General features: G+C 51.6%; 7 protein-coding genes across 7 annotated transcripts; 2 read left to right on the top strand and 5 right to left on the bottom strand.

Annotated features, from left to right (window-relative positions):
* Positions 1 to 22: 22 nt before the first annotated feature.
* On the top strand, positions 23 to 1,207 carry TFB4 (RNA polymerase II transcription factor B subunit 4; the record flags this gene model as incomplete). The annotated part of the gene is made up of 3 exons (XM_024472184.1): positions 23 to 68; positions 116 to 988; positions 1,035 to 1,207. 3 exons carry the CDS (start codon positions 23 to 25, stop codon positions 1,205 to 1,207), a joined length of 1,092 nt encoding a protein of 363 aa, XP_024320177.1.
* A 278-nt stretch (positions 1,208 to 1,485) lies between these two features.
* VC83_08637 (uncharacterized protein) lies at positions 1,486 to 1,917 on the bottom strand (the record flags this gene model as incomplete). Its single annotated transcript, XM_024472183.1, has 1 exon — positions 1,486 to 1,917. One exon carries the CDS (start codon positions 1,915 to 1,917, stop codon positions 1,486 to 1,488), a length of 432 nt encoding a protein of 143 aa, XP_024320171.1.
* A 149-nt stretch (positions 1,918 to 2,066) lies between these two features.
* On the bottom strand, positions 2,067 to 2,512 carry VC83_08636 (uncharacterized protein; the record flags this gene model as incomplete). The annotated part of the gene is made up of 2 exons (XM_024472182.1): positions 2,067 to 2,453; positions 2,510 to 2,512. 2 exons carry the CDS (start codon positions 2,510 to 2,512, stop codon positions 2,067 to 2,069), a joined length of 390 nt encoding a protein of 129 aa, XP_024320170.1.
* Positions 2,513 to 6,901: 4,389 nt separating this feature from the next.
* On the bottom strand, positions 6,902 to 7,869 carry ADH1 (Alcohol dehydrogenase). Its single transcript, XM_024472181.1, has one exon. It carries the CDS (start codon positions 7,829 to 7,831, stop codon positions 7,112 to 7,114), a length of 720 nt encoding a protein of 239 aa, XP_024320173.1. The 5' UTR covers positions 7,832 to 7,869; the 3' UTR covers positions 6,902 to 7,111.
* ARP3 (actin- protein) lies at positions 7,870 to 10,650 on the bottom strand. Its single transcript, XM_024472180.1, has 5 exons — positions 10,493 to 10,650; positions 10,393 to 10,415; positions 10,109 to 10,339; positions 9,097 to 10,058; positions 7,870 to 9,040 (listed from the first exon to the last, which is right to left on the bottom strand). Exons 1-5 carry the CDS (start codon positions 10,525 to 10,527, stop codon positions 8,969 to 8,971), a joined length of 1,323 nt encoding a protein of 440 aa, XP_024320172.1. The 5' UTR covers positions 10,528 to 10,650; the 3' UTR covers positions 7,870 to 8,968.
* A 168-nt stretch (positions 10,651 to 10,818) lies between these two features.
* On the top strand, positions 10,819 to 13,825 carry VC83_08633 (uncharacterized protein). Its single transcript, XM_024472179.1, has 4 exons — positions 10,819 to 11,308; positions 11,384 to 12,056; positions 12,151 to 12,350; positions 12,403 to 13,825. The coding sequence occupies exons 2-4, from the start codon at positions 11,695 to 11,697 to the stop codon at positions 13,785 to 13,787; spliced, it is 1,947 nt and encodes a 648-aa protein (XP_024320175.1). The 5' UTR covers positions 10,819 to 11,308; positions 11,384 to 11,694; the 3' UTR covers positions 13,788 to 13,825.
* Positions 13,826 to 14,071: 246 nt separating this feature from the next.
* GDE1 (Glycerophosphocholine phosphodiesterase) lies at positions 14,072 to 18,178 on the bottom strand. Its single transcript, XM_024472178.1, has 4 exons — positions 17,923 to 18,178; positions 17,691 to 17,803; positions 14,557 to 17,633; positions 14,072 to 14,438 (listed from the first exon to the last, which is right to left on the bottom strand). The coding sequence occupies exons 1-4, from the start codon at positions 17,937 to 17,939 to the stop codon at positions 14,283 to 14,285; spliced, it is 3,363 nt and encodes a 1,120-aa protein (XP_024320174.1). The 5' UTR covers positions 17,940 to 18,178; the 3' UTR covers positions 14,072 to 14,282.
* Positions 18,179 to 18,294: the final 116 nt, after the last annotated feature.

Genomic DNA, 18,294 nt, shown 5'->3' with positions numbered 1-18,294 from the left:
GGCCTCAAGGCTCCAAGTCACCATGAACGCCGTTGATGGATCTGATCACTATGAGCGGACCATAACTGGTACTATATTCCTTTCTGGGTGGGTGCCAGTACTAACCCTTCGCCAGAGGAGTCCCCATCACTTCTAACAATCGTTCTCGACACGAATCCACACGCCTGGGCGCTCCTCCATGACACCCTACCTCTTTCCAAAGCCGTCGCTAATCTTATGGTATTCATAAATGCCCATCTAGCCTTCAACAATGCCAACCAGGTGGCAGTTGTCGCGAGCCACAGCCATCGTGCGGCATGGCTCTACCCCCGCCCTCCCAATGCGCGCGGGGCTGGAGAAGATACAGTGATGACCGATGGGTATGATCGCATGACCAAGGCCCCAAACGATGCGAACAAGTACCGCCCATTTTCTCTTATCGAGCACGACCTTCTCACTTCCTTGCGAGAGCTCATCGACTCGACGACTACAGAAGACGTCTCCTCCACAACCACTACTCAAATGGCTGGGGCTCTGACCCTCGCGCTTTCATACTCGAACAAGGCCACAGTGACTTACAACGAGTCCGGTGTCTCTTCCAGCGGCAAGTCCCATCCCGACGGAGGTGAGAATCCCACAGATGATGTCCCCCGAGGGCTCCTGTGTCGCATTCTCGTCATCTCAGTATCAGGAGACTTAGCACATCAATACATCCCCATCATGAACACCACATTCGCGGCCCAACGACTGCGGATCCCAATCGATATTCTCAAGTTGTCAGGAGATACTGTGTTCCTGCAACAGGCTTCCGACGCCACGAATGGAACCTACATGCAACTACGCAACCCTCAAGGCCTCCTTCAATCCCTTATGCTCGGCTTCCTTCCGGACCAGAGCGCGCGAACGCATCTGATATCTCCAACACAGGAGGTAGTGGACTTCAGAGCGGCTTGCTTCTGCCACAGGAATGTGGTGGACGTTGGGTTTGTATGCAGCATTTGCCTAAGCAGTACGCCCTTCCCCTCATACATAGAAGGCACCGCTAACATGCGTAGTATTCTGCTCGCCCCCCGAAGGCGCGATTTGTCTTACATGCGGCACACATCTCGCCCTCGGCAACTACGGCGCAAAACCAGCGGTCGTGCCAAGGAAAAAGAAGAAGAAGAGGAGGGTTGTTAATGGCACCGAGTCTGGTTCAAATGTTGGGACACCAGTGCCCCGCGAATAATATGTATTTTGTACTCGGTTGTCCTATAATAGGCAGGTTATAAAACGATATCAGGACGTTACAATGATGCACAGTGGGTAATTAAACACAGAATGTGTGGAAGTATATGACTATAATCATTCAACTCAAGATCTAGCTAACTAAGTAATCAAAACGCCAGATCCCTGTTACCGAGAGCCAATTCTAGAAATGACTGTCCTCTAATAAATGTTTCCTCGGCCTTGGTTGATGATATAACAGAAAGAAATACGGTCCAGTGTTGATACAATGCTCCTTCTTCACAGGCTCCCAACTCCTTCAAAGGCTCCTCCGTCACCAAAGGCTCTCTCCTTCTTCAAAGGATATCCCACGCTTCGGTTCTCTGATTCTGCCGACAGCCAGACTGAGAGACGATTTGCAAGAGGCTCAGCGCATTGTGCAGCTGATCTACCCTTCCTTCCATCTCTCAGGGCCTTTACTAACTCGTCGACATCCAAGCTCTTCCTCTCCTTCGGTGTCGGCATCGGCATCGGTGCACCCGGTCGATTGCAGTGACGAGGGTCGAGGAAAGCATCGCCCTCCACAGCATTCAGGCCGCTCCATCCTGGGAATCGGTTTTCCAACCTCAGGAAAGTTGTCTGCTGGCATCTCATATATCGGGAACGGCGATGGGGTGCGTGGTGGAGTGCGCGGCAACGTGAATTGCGGCGAAGAGAACTGAGACGAGCCATACTGTGGCGAACTGAAACTGCGCCGAGGGGAACTGTTCCTCCTCCCTATCATTAATCCACCCTGACTCGGCGCGCCTCACGAACCGATAGAACTTCTACCTCGACTCCTTGCGCAGCATATATTGCACGCCATCATCCCTCATCCACCCCTACAAAATATCAAGTGGTACCTCGCGGCACTTGTCTAAGCGCACCCAGCTGGTCTTCGTCAGCTGCGTCACGCATCCTGGGGTATTGACGAGGTTGAGCTTGGGACCAGTCTGCTTATTCATCCTGTTCGGCGTCGCGATCTGTAGGTAGTTCCGCGGATCAACGGCATCGTCCCGGGTCGAGGTCAGAGAGACCATTTCAGCGCGGTCGTGGCCTAGCTTGCGCACCACGAAGACGGGGTGCAGGAAGGAGGAGTCGCAAAAGCCGAGCTCGCTGCGTGCAGCAGCGGGCCAGTCGATGCGAGGCTTGAAGCGGAAGGCTTTGCCTTCGATGGAGGGTGGTTTTGGGGGTTGATATTGGCCGAATGCGGAGGCTTCCAGTGTTGCCTTGGGAATATGCCAATAGAAGATGGAGTTGCGTGTTACAGAAGAATGACCCTAACCATGCAGATGCAGATCGTGATATATATATATGTGTGTGCATGTGTCACGAACCGAATCACGTGCGGGCAATACTCACGTGCCCTTCAGTGCCAAGACGGAGGCATGTCGGTCCGGACAATAAACGTAGAACTATATAGTAGGAACGCGGACCTTCGGAGGGTGGTCAGCGTTCAGTCTTCGTATCAATAGACCAGGATTCTACATATATTCCATCCCGTGACTTCCCACTGCCCTACTCGCCAAGAAATCCTTTACATTCTGAATGCTCCATCATTCCTACGATTAGGAAGAGTAGCCCAGTTAGGGAAGTCAAAGAAGAACCAGAAAAGACTACAGTATTCCGCCAGGGAAGCCGAAACCATGCCGCCACACACCCGCACTCAGACCGCAGACACTGAAGGAAGCGGCAGTCGCGAAGCAGCGTCTCTGCCGCCAGCTGAAAGTCAGCAAGGGATCGAGGCCCAGCTAGCAACTGCCCAGGCCATCGAGGAAGAACTCCTCGCGAAGCTCCAGCTCAAGGAGGCGGCCGAGCGAATTGAGCGGCTAAGGAAGCGGTTGGAAGACGGGGACGTTGCGGAAGTTCTATCGCCAGGCCTCCCCGTCGACGACCAAAGTGTCGCATCATCCAGCTCCGTCTCTTACGGGGGACTGCCGAAGAGCATAAGACCCCGGCAGATCGCCCCATACAAGGGAAGAACGGTCAGAGAGCACTCGGAATTCGTCACAAGCTGCGAATTAAGCTTTCGGTTGGAGCCAAGTCTGAATAAATCAGACGAGCTCCGCTGCAACTTAGCGGCAATGTGGCTCGAGGGCGAACCTCGAGACGCATGGCTTCGACACGAGAAGGAACCTGACTTCCAGAAGACTTGGAAGGGGTTCAAGAAGTTCCTTCTTGACCTCGTTGAGGATCCAGTTAATCGGGGCCTCTCGACAGCGATCAAATACGAGGAGGCGCGCCAGCGACCCGGACAGTCTGCGCAAACCTTTGCGACCTACCTCGAGACGTTAGAGGGGGAGTTGAAGGCATACAGTGAAGAACATCTGTAATGGTGGGTGCACCAGATATGAGAATCTAGCCACCCAAGGAAGGGATGAATTTACTAAGACAACACACTGTCTTAGGAAACAGAGCCAAAGGGTTGTAGCTTAGACTATTCCACAACGCAGCAATCAGGTGTATGATGTGGTGAAGTGGTCTAGACAAGTTGCAACAAATGTTGAGTCTGAGAACTCAGGGGTAAGTCAGAGGTTAGCACCTCACTGACTTTTCAAAAACAGAGAATAACAAGATCAATGCTTGGAAGCTTGGAAAAGACGTAGAAGTATGTGCTAGTCGATTTACTGTATTGCCTGCTTGCCCTTTCTTAAGGAAAGGGCAATCCTATTTATGCCAAAGGAGTGTAGTTCTCTCATTTTCCATGACTTTCCATGACTAACCAGGCTTGGTAAATGTATTAGAAATCAAGTGCGACCCACAACTAGCTTGCTAATCATGTAGTGAACGTAAGAGAATCCCATAGAACCATCTCTTGGGTTCCTAGCCTATAGGAAGTGAAAAGGAGGTCCAAGGTCAGAGTACCTATAGATAAATTATGTCATAACTTAACCAATCTTGTGGGTAACTAAGGAGCGATGACGTGTAATGAATCATAGAGGGTTGTAGAAGCTTCTAGAGCTATCGTTCATGTTCCTAGGCCTCTAGTTGGTAGAGATATGCCATGTGGTAGTATTGGCCCACCCCCTTAAGGAGGAGATTTTCTTAATAACTTGTTCAATGAGTGTTCAAATGATATGCCGTGATGTATGTAGCATAAACAGATGTAGTAGAAGAGTTTGCAGCAATCGTTGAGTAGTATTGCTTCTGTTGTTGGTGTGATAAGCCAAGATATGTATGGTGACTTGTAGGTTTGAGGAGGAGATTTCTAAGTTTGCTCTTGAGTTTGATAGCAAACTGAGTGCAACGAATGTCAGTATGACAACATCGAGTTCAGCACTTCCTCGCAAAGCTCCGGCCCGATCTACGCTTGAGGGTAATCACTTATCCTAAGATTCCGCGGATGCGAAGCGCCCTTATAGCGCTCGCCTCCCAGTTTGAACAAGCCAACCTACCAAAGGGCCAGGAAAAGGGGGGTCAGAAGGACCACAAGGAAGAAAAGAGGGGGGAGAATCCTCACAAGAGGGGTTCGCACCCCCACCAGGGAAGTCGAAGCGGAGAAAGAGCGGGAGTGAAGCGCTCGCGTCTCTCAGATGAGGAAGAGAAGCGGCGAAGGGACAACAACCTCTGTTTCCATTGTGGAAAGGAGGGACACCGCACCGCTCAGTGTTTCTTAAGGAACGGCGAGGGTGCGCAGTGCATCCGAGTGGTACAGCAGGGGAGCCAGCTAAAAGGCATCCTGCAACCAAAAAACTAGGGCCCTCTATCCAAATCCCGATGGATGGAGCGGTTACCCAGGGGAAGAACAGCCTGTCGATTCTTGTCAACGTACGAGGAGTGGAAGCGTGGTGACCCCTTCGCGCGCTCGTTGACAGCGGCACAACCGCCAACCTCATATCCCACTTAGTGGCAAAATGTAATGGTGGGTGCACCAGATGTGAGAATCTAGCCACCCAAGGAAGGGATGAATTTACTAAGACAACACACTGTCTTAGAAAACAGAGCCAAAGGGTTGTAGCTTAGACTATTCCACAACGCGGCAATCAAGTGTATGATGTAGTGGAGTGGTTTAGACAAGTTGTAACAAATGTTAAATGTTGAGTCTGAGAACTCAGGGATAAGTCAGAGGTTAGCAACTCACTGACTTTTCAGAAACAAGGAGTAACAAGATCAATGCTTGGAAGCTTGGAAAAGACGTGGAAGTATGTGATAGTCAATTTACTGTATTGTCTGCTTGCCCTTTCTTAAGGAAAAGGCAATCCTATTTATGCTAAAGGAGTTTAGTTCTCTCATTTTCCAAGACTTTCCATGATTAACCAGGCTTGGTAACTATAGTCAACGTAAGAGAATCCCACAGAACCATCTCTTAGGTTCCTAGCCTATAGGAAGTGAAAGGAGGTCCAAGGTCAGAGTACCCCTATAACAAATTATGTCATAACTTAACCAATCTTGTGGTTAACTAAGGAGCGATGACGTGTAATGAATCATAGAGGGTTGTAGAAGCTTTTGGAGCTATTGTTCATGTTCCTAGGCCTCTAGTTGATAGAGATATGTCATGTGTAGTATTAGCCCAGTAACTAAGGAGTGATGTCATGTAATGAATCATAGAGGGTTGTAGAGATATGCTATGTGGTAATATCGGCCCAGTAACTAAGGAGCAATGATGTGTAATGAATCATAGAGGGTTGTAGCAATCGTTGAGTAGTATTGCTCTTGTTGTTGGTGTGACAAGCCAAAATATGTTAAGTGACTTGTAGGTTTGAGGAGGAGATTTCTAAGTTTGCTCTTGAGTTTGATAGCAAACTGAGTGCAACAAATGCCAGTATGACAACTCCACTACATCATACACTTGATTGCTGCGTTATGGAATAGTCTAAGCTACAACCCTTTGGCTCTGTTTCCTAAGACAGTGTGTTGTCTTAGTAAAATCATCCCTTTCCTTGGGTGGCTAGATTCTCACATCTGGTGCAGCCACCATTACATCAACGGCGAGAGAGACATCGAAGGGTATAGCACTACGTTTGGATCATTCTGTACTTTTTCAAGTAGTAGCCCAACTTGGCATATAAGAAGTCATGAATATTACAGCGAGGCAAAAATTATAAAACCGTGATTGCTAACACCGTTGCAGGAGGCGGCACCTATGATTACTAAACTGAGGTTCCAGTAGGGAGGCAGCGATGTCATATTGGCTATGTTATCAATGATAATCAGCGACGAGATCCAGCAATGGATATGGAACAGACACTACATTATGCATCACCATCACTAATCTCTTAATGCGGAAGGATGGCGTTAAACGATGTTGGATAATCCCCAGATCAAGATTTGAGAGTCTGATGACGGACCTGGCTCGGGTCAGGAAGTTATACCATACCATATTCAGTTTGATAAAGATCATATTCTCATAAATATACTGGTGCTATCACCGCTTATCAGTAACTACACAAGCCGTTTTAGGGACCACAAATGCTCATCTAACCCCGCCTTGACACTAGCGGCTGCACTTGGCGGGGTGACGATGAGGAGATTCCATGTCGATGCCAACATCCAACAAAGACATGACGCGATTGAAGTATCAAAGGAGCAAGGAGCACTCTACTGTGCTGTACAGAGTCTGATTGAGACTGATACTGAATTTGAAGCTACTGGGACTTCCCATGTTAATTTCATCTCTGAGCAACTAACCGTGATAATTACAACTTCAAGTGCTCGGAGCCTTGGTATATTCATAGTTGCCGTGAAAACTTAGAGTGACAATAGGTTATATCAGCCATTCGCAAGCTTTGAGTAACTATTGTCACTACTTCCTCCGTTGTGTTCAAACTTGCCCGCCACGAGCTGTCAGAAAATATGATACCTGTCTCACACAACGACGCCTGGGACTCTAGCTCCCGCCATCTTGCGTGCGCTTCGTCGATCAAACCGCCCATCCTCCCCCAATATTCTACTTGCTTGTGTCAACTACTATCCTCCCCGCTACCTTCCCGGCGCGTAATCTTTCGAATATCTCCTGCAACTGACTGAGTCCCATCAGCTCAAGCGGGGCACTAACCAACCCCCGCGCAAAGAACTGGATCGCCTCCGCCGTATCGCGCCTGTTCCCAACATAGCTCCCTTTAATCGTGATCATCTTGACGACCGTTTCAAACACAGGCGCCCGAAGGATTGCATCCGCGGGCATTCCTATCGCGACAATCGTCCCACGTGGCCGTATATACTCGCAGGCTTGCTGGAACGGCTTCTCGAACGGTGCAATCAGTAACACGGCGTTAGGGCCAGCATGCTCGTCTGTTTCTGCTTTGACATCCGTTACGATGTCCTTCGCTGTCTCAAAATCAATATAGGTCCGCGCGCCGAGCTTCTTGCACAGCTCTCCCTTTTCAGAGCCACCGTCAATCGCCAGCACCCGAACGCCCATCGCTTTCGCAAATTGGATAGCAAGCGTACCGAGTCCGCCTCCTGCCCCGACAATGGCGACAGTCTGTCCAGGACGGGCATTCGATTCCTTCAGTGCCTTATAAACCGTGATGCCAGCACAGAGAATGGGTGCCACGGATGCTAGGTCGACCCCTGGCGGGATATGTGCGACGTGTGCTGCCTTAGCAATACAGTACTGTTGAAAGGTGCCATCACCGTGTAACCTGACAGAATCGCTTTGGGACATAGCGGCTCATCCGAGCCTGGCAGAACGAACAATAGAGACAGGAACCGTTCAGCCATTTTACACCGACATGGTCTCCGATTTTGACATCGCTGATGAGTTCGCCGCGCTCGACTACGACGCCGGCGCCTTCATGGCCTCCAATTAAGGGCCATTTGGTTTTGAGAGGCCAGTCTCCGGCCAGGGCGTGTAAATCGCTATTCTATTAGCACGATCTTTGTGATGCTTTGATATGTGATGAGAGTATAGGAGACGCACGTATGGCAAACCCCAGAGAATTTTATATTAACTAGGACTTCATCTGCGGGGATAGGGACAGGGATCTTCTTGTATTCGACCTCTAAGACAGCTTAATGACCGCCTTTCTCTGACAGAGGAAAGGTCATGTCGAGAGACATGAAGAGAGAACAGGGGGTAGAGCCTACTGTCACCGGGACCTTGGGCAACTTGTGCCCACTGAGTATCTGGTAAATTGTCCATAGTCTGTGATTGCCCACGATTGCCGTAGTCGACTTGGTAACTGCAAATACAAGGCTGCCCTATAGCTATAAATTATAATATGGGATTATTTCAGACATTAGGAAAACAAAGTTATGGTCCCGAATGACAACATACGGAATGCCCTGAACAGGTGACTTTCAGGCCCCATTACGTAGGTGGTGTCGTGACAGGTTATAACTTCTCCCGAAGCACCAAAGAAGGAGATATCCGTCTTCACTCACTCCCTTGCTCCAATCGTATGTGAAAACCTATAGCGAATTAAATAGAATATGTGAGGGGACTAGGGGTTGTCAAAACCCTGGGACCGGTGCCATTGCAAGGGTCCCTTGACAACTCTCCGTCATAGTGACCTCAATCAGGCCATGGCCACAAATATAAGGGATAAATGACAGAATCAAACTCTAGCTCTGCCACCAATCCTGACATCCCTCTAGACTGGGAGCAGAATCCACTCTAACAGAGTCCGGTTATGCTGATGAGGCTGTAGCCTTTTTGGAATGTCCAAGGCTTTCTCAGGCAGGATAGTCACCAGCCGTAGCATAAGTCAATATCAACTTCAATGGCGCTTGAAACTACAGTATCTATAGCTTTTCCTCCCCCCTATCTCACCCACTCACTACCTCCCGAACCCATCTCACTCTATGAGCCACCTGGACCTCCCAACAGAGCAAATCTCCGCACAATGGATGGGCCTATCTCATCATACTCCGCCTATAAAATGTTAGCGCTGCATCTGGAAAGAATATATAGCACCCAGCAAGACATACCTTGGTGTGGCAGTAACTCCTGAACTCGGGCGTCTGTCCCAATAAACTTCCACCAAACCATGGACCATGTCTCTGGCGCTTGTGCGTAATAACCTGTACCTCCAGGCCGCCAGACTTTGCGCCTCCGCTCTTCGCTTCCGAGGCGCGGATGCGAGCGTCAACGAGATGCTTGATGTCGCGCTGTAACCGGCGACCGAAATCTTTGTAGAGAGTGGATCCACCCGATAGGACAATGTTCTTGTAGAGGCCACGACGCACATCAATGGGCGAGGTTTGGATGACGGTGTCGACCACTTGTGGGAGGGGGGTCAGGAAATCGGAGGAGTAGATCTCGGGGTTGAAGAAGATCTCTGGGGCCAGGAAACGCTCGTAGCCAACGTCGACCGAGACCTTCCTTCCGCCGGGCTGGGTGACAAGGTGCTTCACGAAACGTGTGGGGTCCTTATCAAACCTGCTGAACTCCTTAACAATATCGGGGCAAACGTAACAGTATTCTTCCTTGATCTCTCCAGCAGTCTTCAAGCTCGAGTCTGCCTCGCCGCGGTCTCTCAGCAGGGATTGCACGAAGTAGGTAATATCACGACCGGCGATTGGGATGGACTTGATGGATGAGCCGATAACGTATCCCTCAGCAACGGGAATGACGTGGGTAACACCATCACCAGAGTCGATAACCGTTCCGGTAAGAGACCGGTCGGATACCTTCGAGGAGGTCCACGAGGCAGCGAGGGCGAGCACTGCTTGGACAGCGATGTATAGACCGGCACAGTTGAACGATTCGAACATAATCTCGGCGGTATTCTCGCGGTTCTCCGGTGGGTTTAGCGGAGGTTCGGTGAGCAGGAAGTGATGGTCTTCTGGCTCAACGCGCAGGTATTTGAATATCGAGTTCGACCAGAAGCGCTCCATGTGATCCCAGTTCTCAACTTGACCGTGGCGAATGGGATAGTGAATTCCGTATCCTGCACTGGGGTTAGTCTCACTCCCCTCCAACACATAGGCTACAACGTACCTGGTCCATTCGCGGCTGCCAAGGCCTCGTCACCGATGAAGAAGTCCAGGTCCTCTGTCCCTCTCTTCATAGATAGGTTTCCACCACCTGATCCAGTTCCACCAGTGAGAAACGATGGCTTCGCTCCGACACCTGGGCGGCCAGATCCAGTGCCTCCGGCTCCTGGTGCCCCGCCCTTGGTCGCGATGGCGGTAGGGAATACGAAGGACGGCGAGTCATTCCCAGCGAACCCTAGAGAGATATGGTCAGTTGCGTCCCAATTATGGGTTTTCATTCCATCTCACCGAGCTTCGAGAAACCTGTGCCGCTGTAAATAGTGTCAGTATGTCTTACAATGCCACAGTCGGCGGTCCATTGGGGACGGAGTGGGGTAAAAGTGCTTACTTGTCCATGACAACGGCGGGGGTATGGTTCGCCATCTTGGGGGTTGGGGGGCTTCTTCAGGCGCTCAATATACCAACAGCTTCAATGAAAATGGACGAAGCTGTTGTAGAGATATATAGCAGCGGCGTCAGCATCGCAGGGAAGTTGTTACCTTCGAGGTTTGGATGACGACGGAAGCTGGTGGGCGACGCAGCCTATCGGAAGCCGCCCCACCAAGGATTTAGCGTGAGGCTGGAGAGGTTGGAGGCTGGTGGCTGTGTATCACGTGACCGTAGATTTTTATATCAGAAAGTTATGGAAGGACGACTGGCAGTTTCGCTGCATCTCACGGTTTACAAAATAAGAAAGAGCGGCCCTCTGTCAATAATCTGTCAATAACTGGTCAATATACTTGCACGCCATGGCAGCTGCGAGTAAGTGATGAGGAGGTAAGGTAGATAAGTCTCTCTGAGCAGCTTCTGTGCTCCATTGAAGCCCAGCGAGGGATCTTCTCACCACCCTACTCGGCCTCCTCCTCTTTGGCTCATCTTCATCAAATATCTCATCTCCACCGAAACCATTCATTCCCAATCATTCTTTATCCCTTTTTTGTCACTGTCATTATCAGTTTCCTGAAATCCCGTGCTGTTGTGTGTCAAGCCGCCTCGCCTCCCCATCCATAAAAAGACTCTGTATAACGGATCTTTTGTCCATATACGTGCCACTCATTTGTATAGCAGTTGGTTTCTGTTTCAACCTAGAATACTTGGCTTTGGGTTTTTCTGTGCGGATTCCATGAGACGGTCAACAGACGTGTCTGTTGTACAAAGAGCTCCGGTTTGTTGCCAGTATCTGAACGTTCTTGGGCGTCTCCGTTAAGCACTTGAAGGCTGATACTGCAATATTTCCCAGGTCGTCTTCTTGTTTTGATCTTGATACTCTTTCCCATCCTTCAATCTCGACCTTTCACACATAACAAACCACCTGCACCCCAGTCTTAGTGGCGAGTGCACACGTCGCCGGTGAGCTGAACGCCAGGCAACTCACCGGACAAGAATTCCTCAGCCTTCATGTTGATTGCACCTGTTCTCTCGCAAATTCGCCCACTTTACAACGCGTTGGAGAAACAGCCGATCTTCAGCCGAACGCACCAAGAATTCATACCACATTACGCGTATAATTGTTCCTACAACCTTTGTTGACCTCACACGTTGGCCCACTCTATGCAAGAACCAGAGACAACTTCCAGACGCCACATCCTCTCCAGAAGACTTGACCACGCTCGAACCCGCTTTAGAATCATCCGAAGTCAAGTCCATGACCACGTAAGGAATACAAATACAAGCCTAACCCACATTATTTCGAGGCCATTTCCAAGGTACAAAGAACAACGCTTTCTGGGCTATATCCGACTCCAAGCGCCACCCCCCACGCCAGTACTTGGCGTCGCAATGGACGGCGCTGGGGAGAAACGGCCGGGGTTAAATCGACAAAGTCATGCTCCAGTGGCAGCCATATTCGTCCATGCTGGTGCTGGATATCACAGCACAACTAATGAGAAAATACATCTCGGTGCATGTGCAGAGTGAGTTTACCTATGCCACTAACATCCCCCTCCCTCTGACAAACAACATCTGACAGGGAGATGTCATACCCAGATCGTGCTAACAAATTTTTAGCGCATGCATAGTTGCCATGCGTTTTCTTCGTGGAGGTGGAACTGCGGTCGATGCAGTCGAAGCAGCAATCAAAGTCCTTGAAGACAAAGAAATCACCAATGCCGGATACGGAAGTAACCTCACAATCGAGGGTATTGTCGAGTGCGATGCAACAGTCGTTGACCATCTGGGTCGAAGTGGAGCTTGTGGCGCCGTTGCGAGTAGGTTTAGAAGACCAAGTGAACTTAATGACCATGCTGACATTTGTACAAGAAATCAAAAATCCTATTCACCTCGCCCGAATCGTTCTAGAAGAGTCCAACCGCCCATTGTCGCTCAGACGCGTACCACCAAACCTGTTGATAGCTGACGGTGCAGCAGAGTTTGGGTTTGAGCATGGGATGGACATAGTTCACCACGATGCGCTCGTGTCTACTAATGCCAGAGAAAGATTTATCCGCTGGCGGGAGGACCTGAGGAAAGCTGGGTTTCCCCGCACTCCCAACAGCCCAGGCAGCCCAGGCGAGGAAGTGGTTGACCATGAATACGAAGAAAGAGTGCGTGAGAAGCAAAGAAGAGATCACTTCAACGCTCTCATGAGTGCTACATGGAACGAAGGCCAACCAGGTACTCCTCAGGCAGCATCGCCGTCGACTTTTGCAGACGACAAGATGCAAGATGTCTTCCAACCTGAGCATGATATGCTACCAACCAGGATTCCAGCCTCGGCGAACCCGAAAACACCAAGAACCCCTGACAATAAAATTCAATATGAGTCAAACACGCAATCGCGTATTCCTGTTAGTCCATCGATGCACTCGGCCAAGCGCCCCAGGTACAGCGGTAGCCGTTCCAGTGAAGGACATGGACCACGTACTCCCTCTTTGCTTAAACCAAACAGGAATGTGGATGCGGCTGACGAACCGTCTAAAAGTGAGTCTGATACACCATCGGGACTGACACGCCCTCCTACCGGCAAGCAACGCAAAGGCACCGATGGTTCTGATGACACACAAGAGCCCGCTACACTGCCAGAACTCGAAGACGAGACCCCCAAGCCGTTCCCTGCTTTTATGCTCTCCGATATCGACGAAGACCGCATTACCGATACCGTCGGCGCCATCGCCATTGACATCTTTGGCAACATCGCCGCCGGTTCATCCTCCGGCGGCATCGGCATGAAGCATCGCGGGCGCGTCGGACCAGCCGCTCTCGTCGGAGTCGGCACAGCCGTCATCCCCGCCGACTTCGAGGACTCCGAAAACGTCACCGTCGCCGCCGTCACCAGCGGCACCGGCGAACACATGGCCACCACGATGGCCTCTCAGAAATGCGCCGAGCGCCTGTACTTCTGCACCAAGCGCGGCCGCGGCGGCACCAACACCGAGACCAACGAGGAAGACGCCATGGAATCATTCGTCCTCAACGACTTCATGGAGCACCCCGGCGTCAAGAACAGTCACTCTGCAGGCGCGATCGGCGTCATGGCCGTCAAGAAGATGCCGGAGGGGTATTTTTTGCACTTTGCGCATAATACGGATTCGTTTGCGCTGGCGAGCATGCATTCGGGGGAGAGGGAGCCGAAGTGCGTTATGAGTCGGATTGGGGATACGGGGGTTGTGGTGCAGGGGGGGAGGAAGATTAAGGTTGATGGGTAGTTCGCTACTAAATGGTAGGCGACGGTGCGGTTTATGGGTGAGGTTGGGTGTGTGGGTGATAGATGGGAAAGGGGGGGGGGCCATTTGCGGGTGGGATGTCCGGTTGCTTGAGCAAGATGTGGAAGCATCAGATTGCCTCGCTCGCTGTCTATCGTCTTTTCGTCCCTAGTTTTCCGAGCGAGTAGACTCGGAGTTAGTGAGTGGAATGGAAACTTTACATGATACTTTCTCTTAGTTGTCATTTTGAGGGTGTGGCGGGACAACATGAATTATGAGGGACAGGCATCGTAGAAATTATTCAACTGACTTCACTACCAGGAACGTCATAAAAATGGATTCAGTAACTGTAGCATCTCTACCTCTTGTCTACTACCAGCCATCATCATTCCCCAAATTGAGGTTTATCCCAACTATACCTATAGGAATGTATCATAAGCCAGGTTATACCATAGCCACGTATCTTCTACCACTTCTATCAAGGAGCTAGTAGGTAATCTATTCCACCGAAACACTCCCATTCAGAGCCTGCACAGCCTTAGCAATAACCCCCTCGCTCGCCTCCTTAGCCAGCTCCTCGCTCTGCTGAAGACCCTTCCGGATCGCGAGGACGCTGTCGACGATTACAGCATCGATGCCTTCTTTGACTTGTAGCTGTTGTCACGTATTAGCCTCATATCATCTGACTCATCTCCTCTGATCTCCTTATATCCCCCTCAACTACATCCAGACGTGGGGTTAAGGTTGGTAGTGTGGAAGGGGGGGGACTAACCTGCACCATCTTCGGATCATTATTCTGCGCCCCATAACTCACACAAACCAACCCCTGCTCCTTAACCACCCTCACCAACCTCGGCGCCGCACAAAACGCCGCCGCCTGCGCCACAATCCCCAACAGATTCCAGCGACTCGCAAACCGGATCGCCTCCTGCAGACTACTCGCCCTCACATCGCCCACCGGCGAGGCTCCCGCGTCTGACAGAAAGAGGATCGGGAAGTTGGGCTGCTTGAAGGAGAGAACGAGACAGACGTCGGGGTTAAAGGAGGAGAAGATTAGGTGCCGTTGGCCGCCGAGCTCGTAGGCTTGGGAGAGCACGGCATCGGTGAAGGAGTTTAGTTCGACGGCGTAGGCGTCCATGTGGTGCTCCTCGCTCTCGTGTAGCATCGGGTACTTGAGCTCGATATTAAAGCCGACTTTCTCAGGGAGCTTGCGGAAGAGCTCTTCGAGTGTGGTGAAGGGCTGCTGGATGAACCGCCCCCGTGAATTGGCCTTGTACCCGTTCGCCTTGAAGTCGTGGGTATATTTCATCCGCTCCTCCATCAGGGTATTCGTGTCCGTCGGCGTGTATCCCACTGAAAGCGAGCGCGGGCGCGGTGTTAGCGCTGGGAGGACGGGGAGCGCTTGGGAGGGCGTATCGGCTTTCCGCAGCGGGGAGGGCGGTTGCGAGAGTGTGGGCGTGTCGTTAACGTGGAGGAATTGCTCGAGCGTCAATGTATGCACTGGAGCATCAATCCCCGTCTCCGAAACCAAAAAATCATGATAGATGACCGGAACATGGTCTTTCGTAAGCTGGACATCGAACTCCACATAATTCGCCCCCAGATTCGCCGCCGAGATAAACGACTGAATCGTATTCTCCCCCAACTGCAGCGACTTATTCGTCGTCTGATTCTTCCCCAGCCCGCGGTGCCCAATCACCATCGGGCTCTGCAGACTCTTCCAGTACGTCTGCGTCTCTGTGATCTCCATGTTGGGGTGCGCGAAGGGCGTGATGATGAGGAAGTTGAAGTTTACGGTCCCCAGGACCTCGAGGGTGTTGGCGGCGACGAGGGGGACGGAGAGGTCGCCGGCGAGGTTGGCGCGCTGGGAGCCGACGGTGGAGCGGATGGAGGAGAGGAGGGCGACGGCGCGGCCGAGTTTGTGCTTTTGGTTGCCGGAGTAGGTGGGGACGAGGTCGAAGAGGAGCTTGACTTTGGAGGGGTCTTTGGTTAGGAAGGTGAAGGGTTCGGTGGCGATGTTCTCTTGGACTGGGAGGTCGATTGTTGTTTGATCGCCTTCAGCACCGACGGCAGAGACGAGAATCGACAGTGCGGTGTCCAGCTGAGTGGAGTGGGCTTCCGCGATAGGGATCTTCTCGAGATTCACAGCATCATTCGGCTTCCTCATATCCATCGACCCGAGACTGACGAGAACCATACTCTGATCCGTCAAATAACGATGACCAAACGCCCTAACCGGGTTCGATTCCTTGACAGTAGTCGACGGGTTCCTCTCCTCCAAAGACGCGATACCAGGCGGCGAACCACTCGATCCCGTGCTACCGTCAAGAGATTCCGCGTCATGCGTTATATATTCGGCGAGCAGCTCCGCGATATTAATATGGCCTCTCAGCGCCGCATGCTCACGCGCATTCCACCCAGAAGAGTCCTCCCGGTTGACGTCCGCATGAGCTTCGAGGAGTAATTCGACGATGGGAAGGTGTCCGTCAACGGCCGCGATATGCACAGGCGTCCACTCGAAATACTTCTCGCAGATATCAGGATCCGCCTTCTGCTCCACAGTGCCATCAAGGAGGATCTTGGCACACTCGACATGGCCGAATCTGGCGGCGACGTGGAGAGCCGTCTCGCCAGCGGCATCTTGCCAGTTTACATCAACGCCAGAGTCTACCAAGAGCCGGACAATCCTGTAGTAATTCGACTTTGTAGCGAGATTCAAGACGGCGCTGGACTTTGAGCTTCTAGCAGCCTTTCCAGTTACGCCCTCGGCTTCAAACAGCGCTTTGGATGTAAGATAATGCCCACCGACAACGCTCAAATGCAGCGGCGCCAGGCCTTCATGATCTTGCCACTCCGGCGCATCGATTCCGTTCTCGACATTAAATAAACCCCATTCGCGCATAAATTTCATCAGGACCTCACAGACGACGACGATGCCGAGTTGTGCAGCGTAATGGAGCGGTAGTCGGCCATAAGAGTCTTTAGCTGCGATCGCATTATACTGGGAAGGTTTCATCCTCTCCAGCACGTACGACAACATATTAACCGTCTCGCCATCAAGACTCGGGGTTTCAGCCTCGGCGCATTTGTTTGCGCGTGGGCCTAGGAGTGGCTGAGCAGCTGGATGGATGAACTGATTCGTCTCGAGTAGCTGGGCCGCCTGGTCTTTGTTTGTCTTGTTAATAGCAAGAACCAAACGATGCAGGCAATTGCGCTGGTTGATATCATCTGGCTCGTCAAAGTCCTTGACCTCCGCTAAAAGGAAGGCAATGCATTTCTTTGACTTGCTCGAGATGGAGCGTTGAAGTAGAGTGAGTTCGAGGCTATTCAGGGCAGGGTCTCCCGCGTCAAACTCAGCGGTCGCCAATGTCTCCTTCAGTATAGACGCATCATCGTTCCGCACCGCTCCCTTGACCGTCTCCAGCAACCCAGATGGCAGGTTGAGCATCGGCTTATGCACCGAGTGTATCGACTTGCTCTCCGGCGTCTTCGCATCATTAAGCGCAGAAAGCCAATCATTAATCGACTTCATACTCTCCGCCAGCGCCTGGTTCGTCGCAAACTGCTTCGGATCCACGCGCGACGCGATATACGACTGCTGTATAAACGAGCTCTCCACCTTCTTATCCAACTTCTTCGTAATCTTCACAAACCCCCTACGATTCACCTCCCCAAACCACTGCAGCTTCCGCAGCTGCCCGCGCAGATCCAGCAGCGCCGCGCGCAGCTCTTCGAGGTCGTCATGGTCGCGGTGCTCGAGCAGGCGCAACCGCCGCGACGCCTTGCTGTACTTGCGGTTGTAGAACTCGTCGACGGTCTCGAGGTTGCGGTCGAGGGAGAAGAAGAATTCTGCCAAGGTCAGAGATGGGGGTCTGGGGGGAAGTTTGTGGGTTCAAGAATGCGGACCTGCCAGATCGGCGTGGTCGGGTTCCGCGGCGACGACGGTTCGGATGAGCTTCTTCAGGCCTTTGTAGTTGATGTAGCTGGATGCCCATTCGGGGACTTGGTTTCGGGGGAGGCTGGAGGGGGGGCGGTCAGCGGCTGGATGTGTTACGGGGAGGATGTGTGAGTGAGAGGATGTGTGAGTGAGAGGATGTGTGAGTGAGAGGATGTGTGAGTGAGAGGAGGATGCACTTACTTGCGACCAAACTTCATGATGGGCTATGAGGCGTAGCAGCAAACTTAATGAGCGGTGAGTTGCAGCGCCGGGTGGCGTGGCGGTCAAAGGACAGGATGAGACAGACAATGAAAGGTCAACAGCAGGTCCATTGAGATATATGGTCCTTGGGAGCGGGATATAGAGAAAGATGAGAGCAAGTATAGGTATATGCAGCAAGTTGGCGCTATGGACGTAGGGGACCGGGAGAGAAATGGGAAATGGGAAATGGGAAATGTAGAAGTAGTCGAGTAACAAACTGACTCTCATCCACGCCGCTCAACGCCAACGCCGGCACGGCAGAACAGAACAGGCCGTGTCCCGACTGGCGCTGGTGACTGGCTGGAACACCAA

Source organism: Pseudogymnoascus destructans (assembly GCF_001641265.1).
Source record: "Pseudogymnoascus destructans isolate 20631-21 unplaced genomic scaffold scaffold_29, whole genome shotgun sequence".
NCBI classification, from domain to species: domain Eukaryota; kingdom Fungi; phylum Ascomycota; class Leotiomycetes; order Thelebolales; family Thelebolaceae; genus Pseudogymnoascus; species Pseudogymnoascus destructans.
Note: the sequence above shows the minus strand (reverse complement) of the source record. Positions and strands in the feature narration are given on the sequence as shown.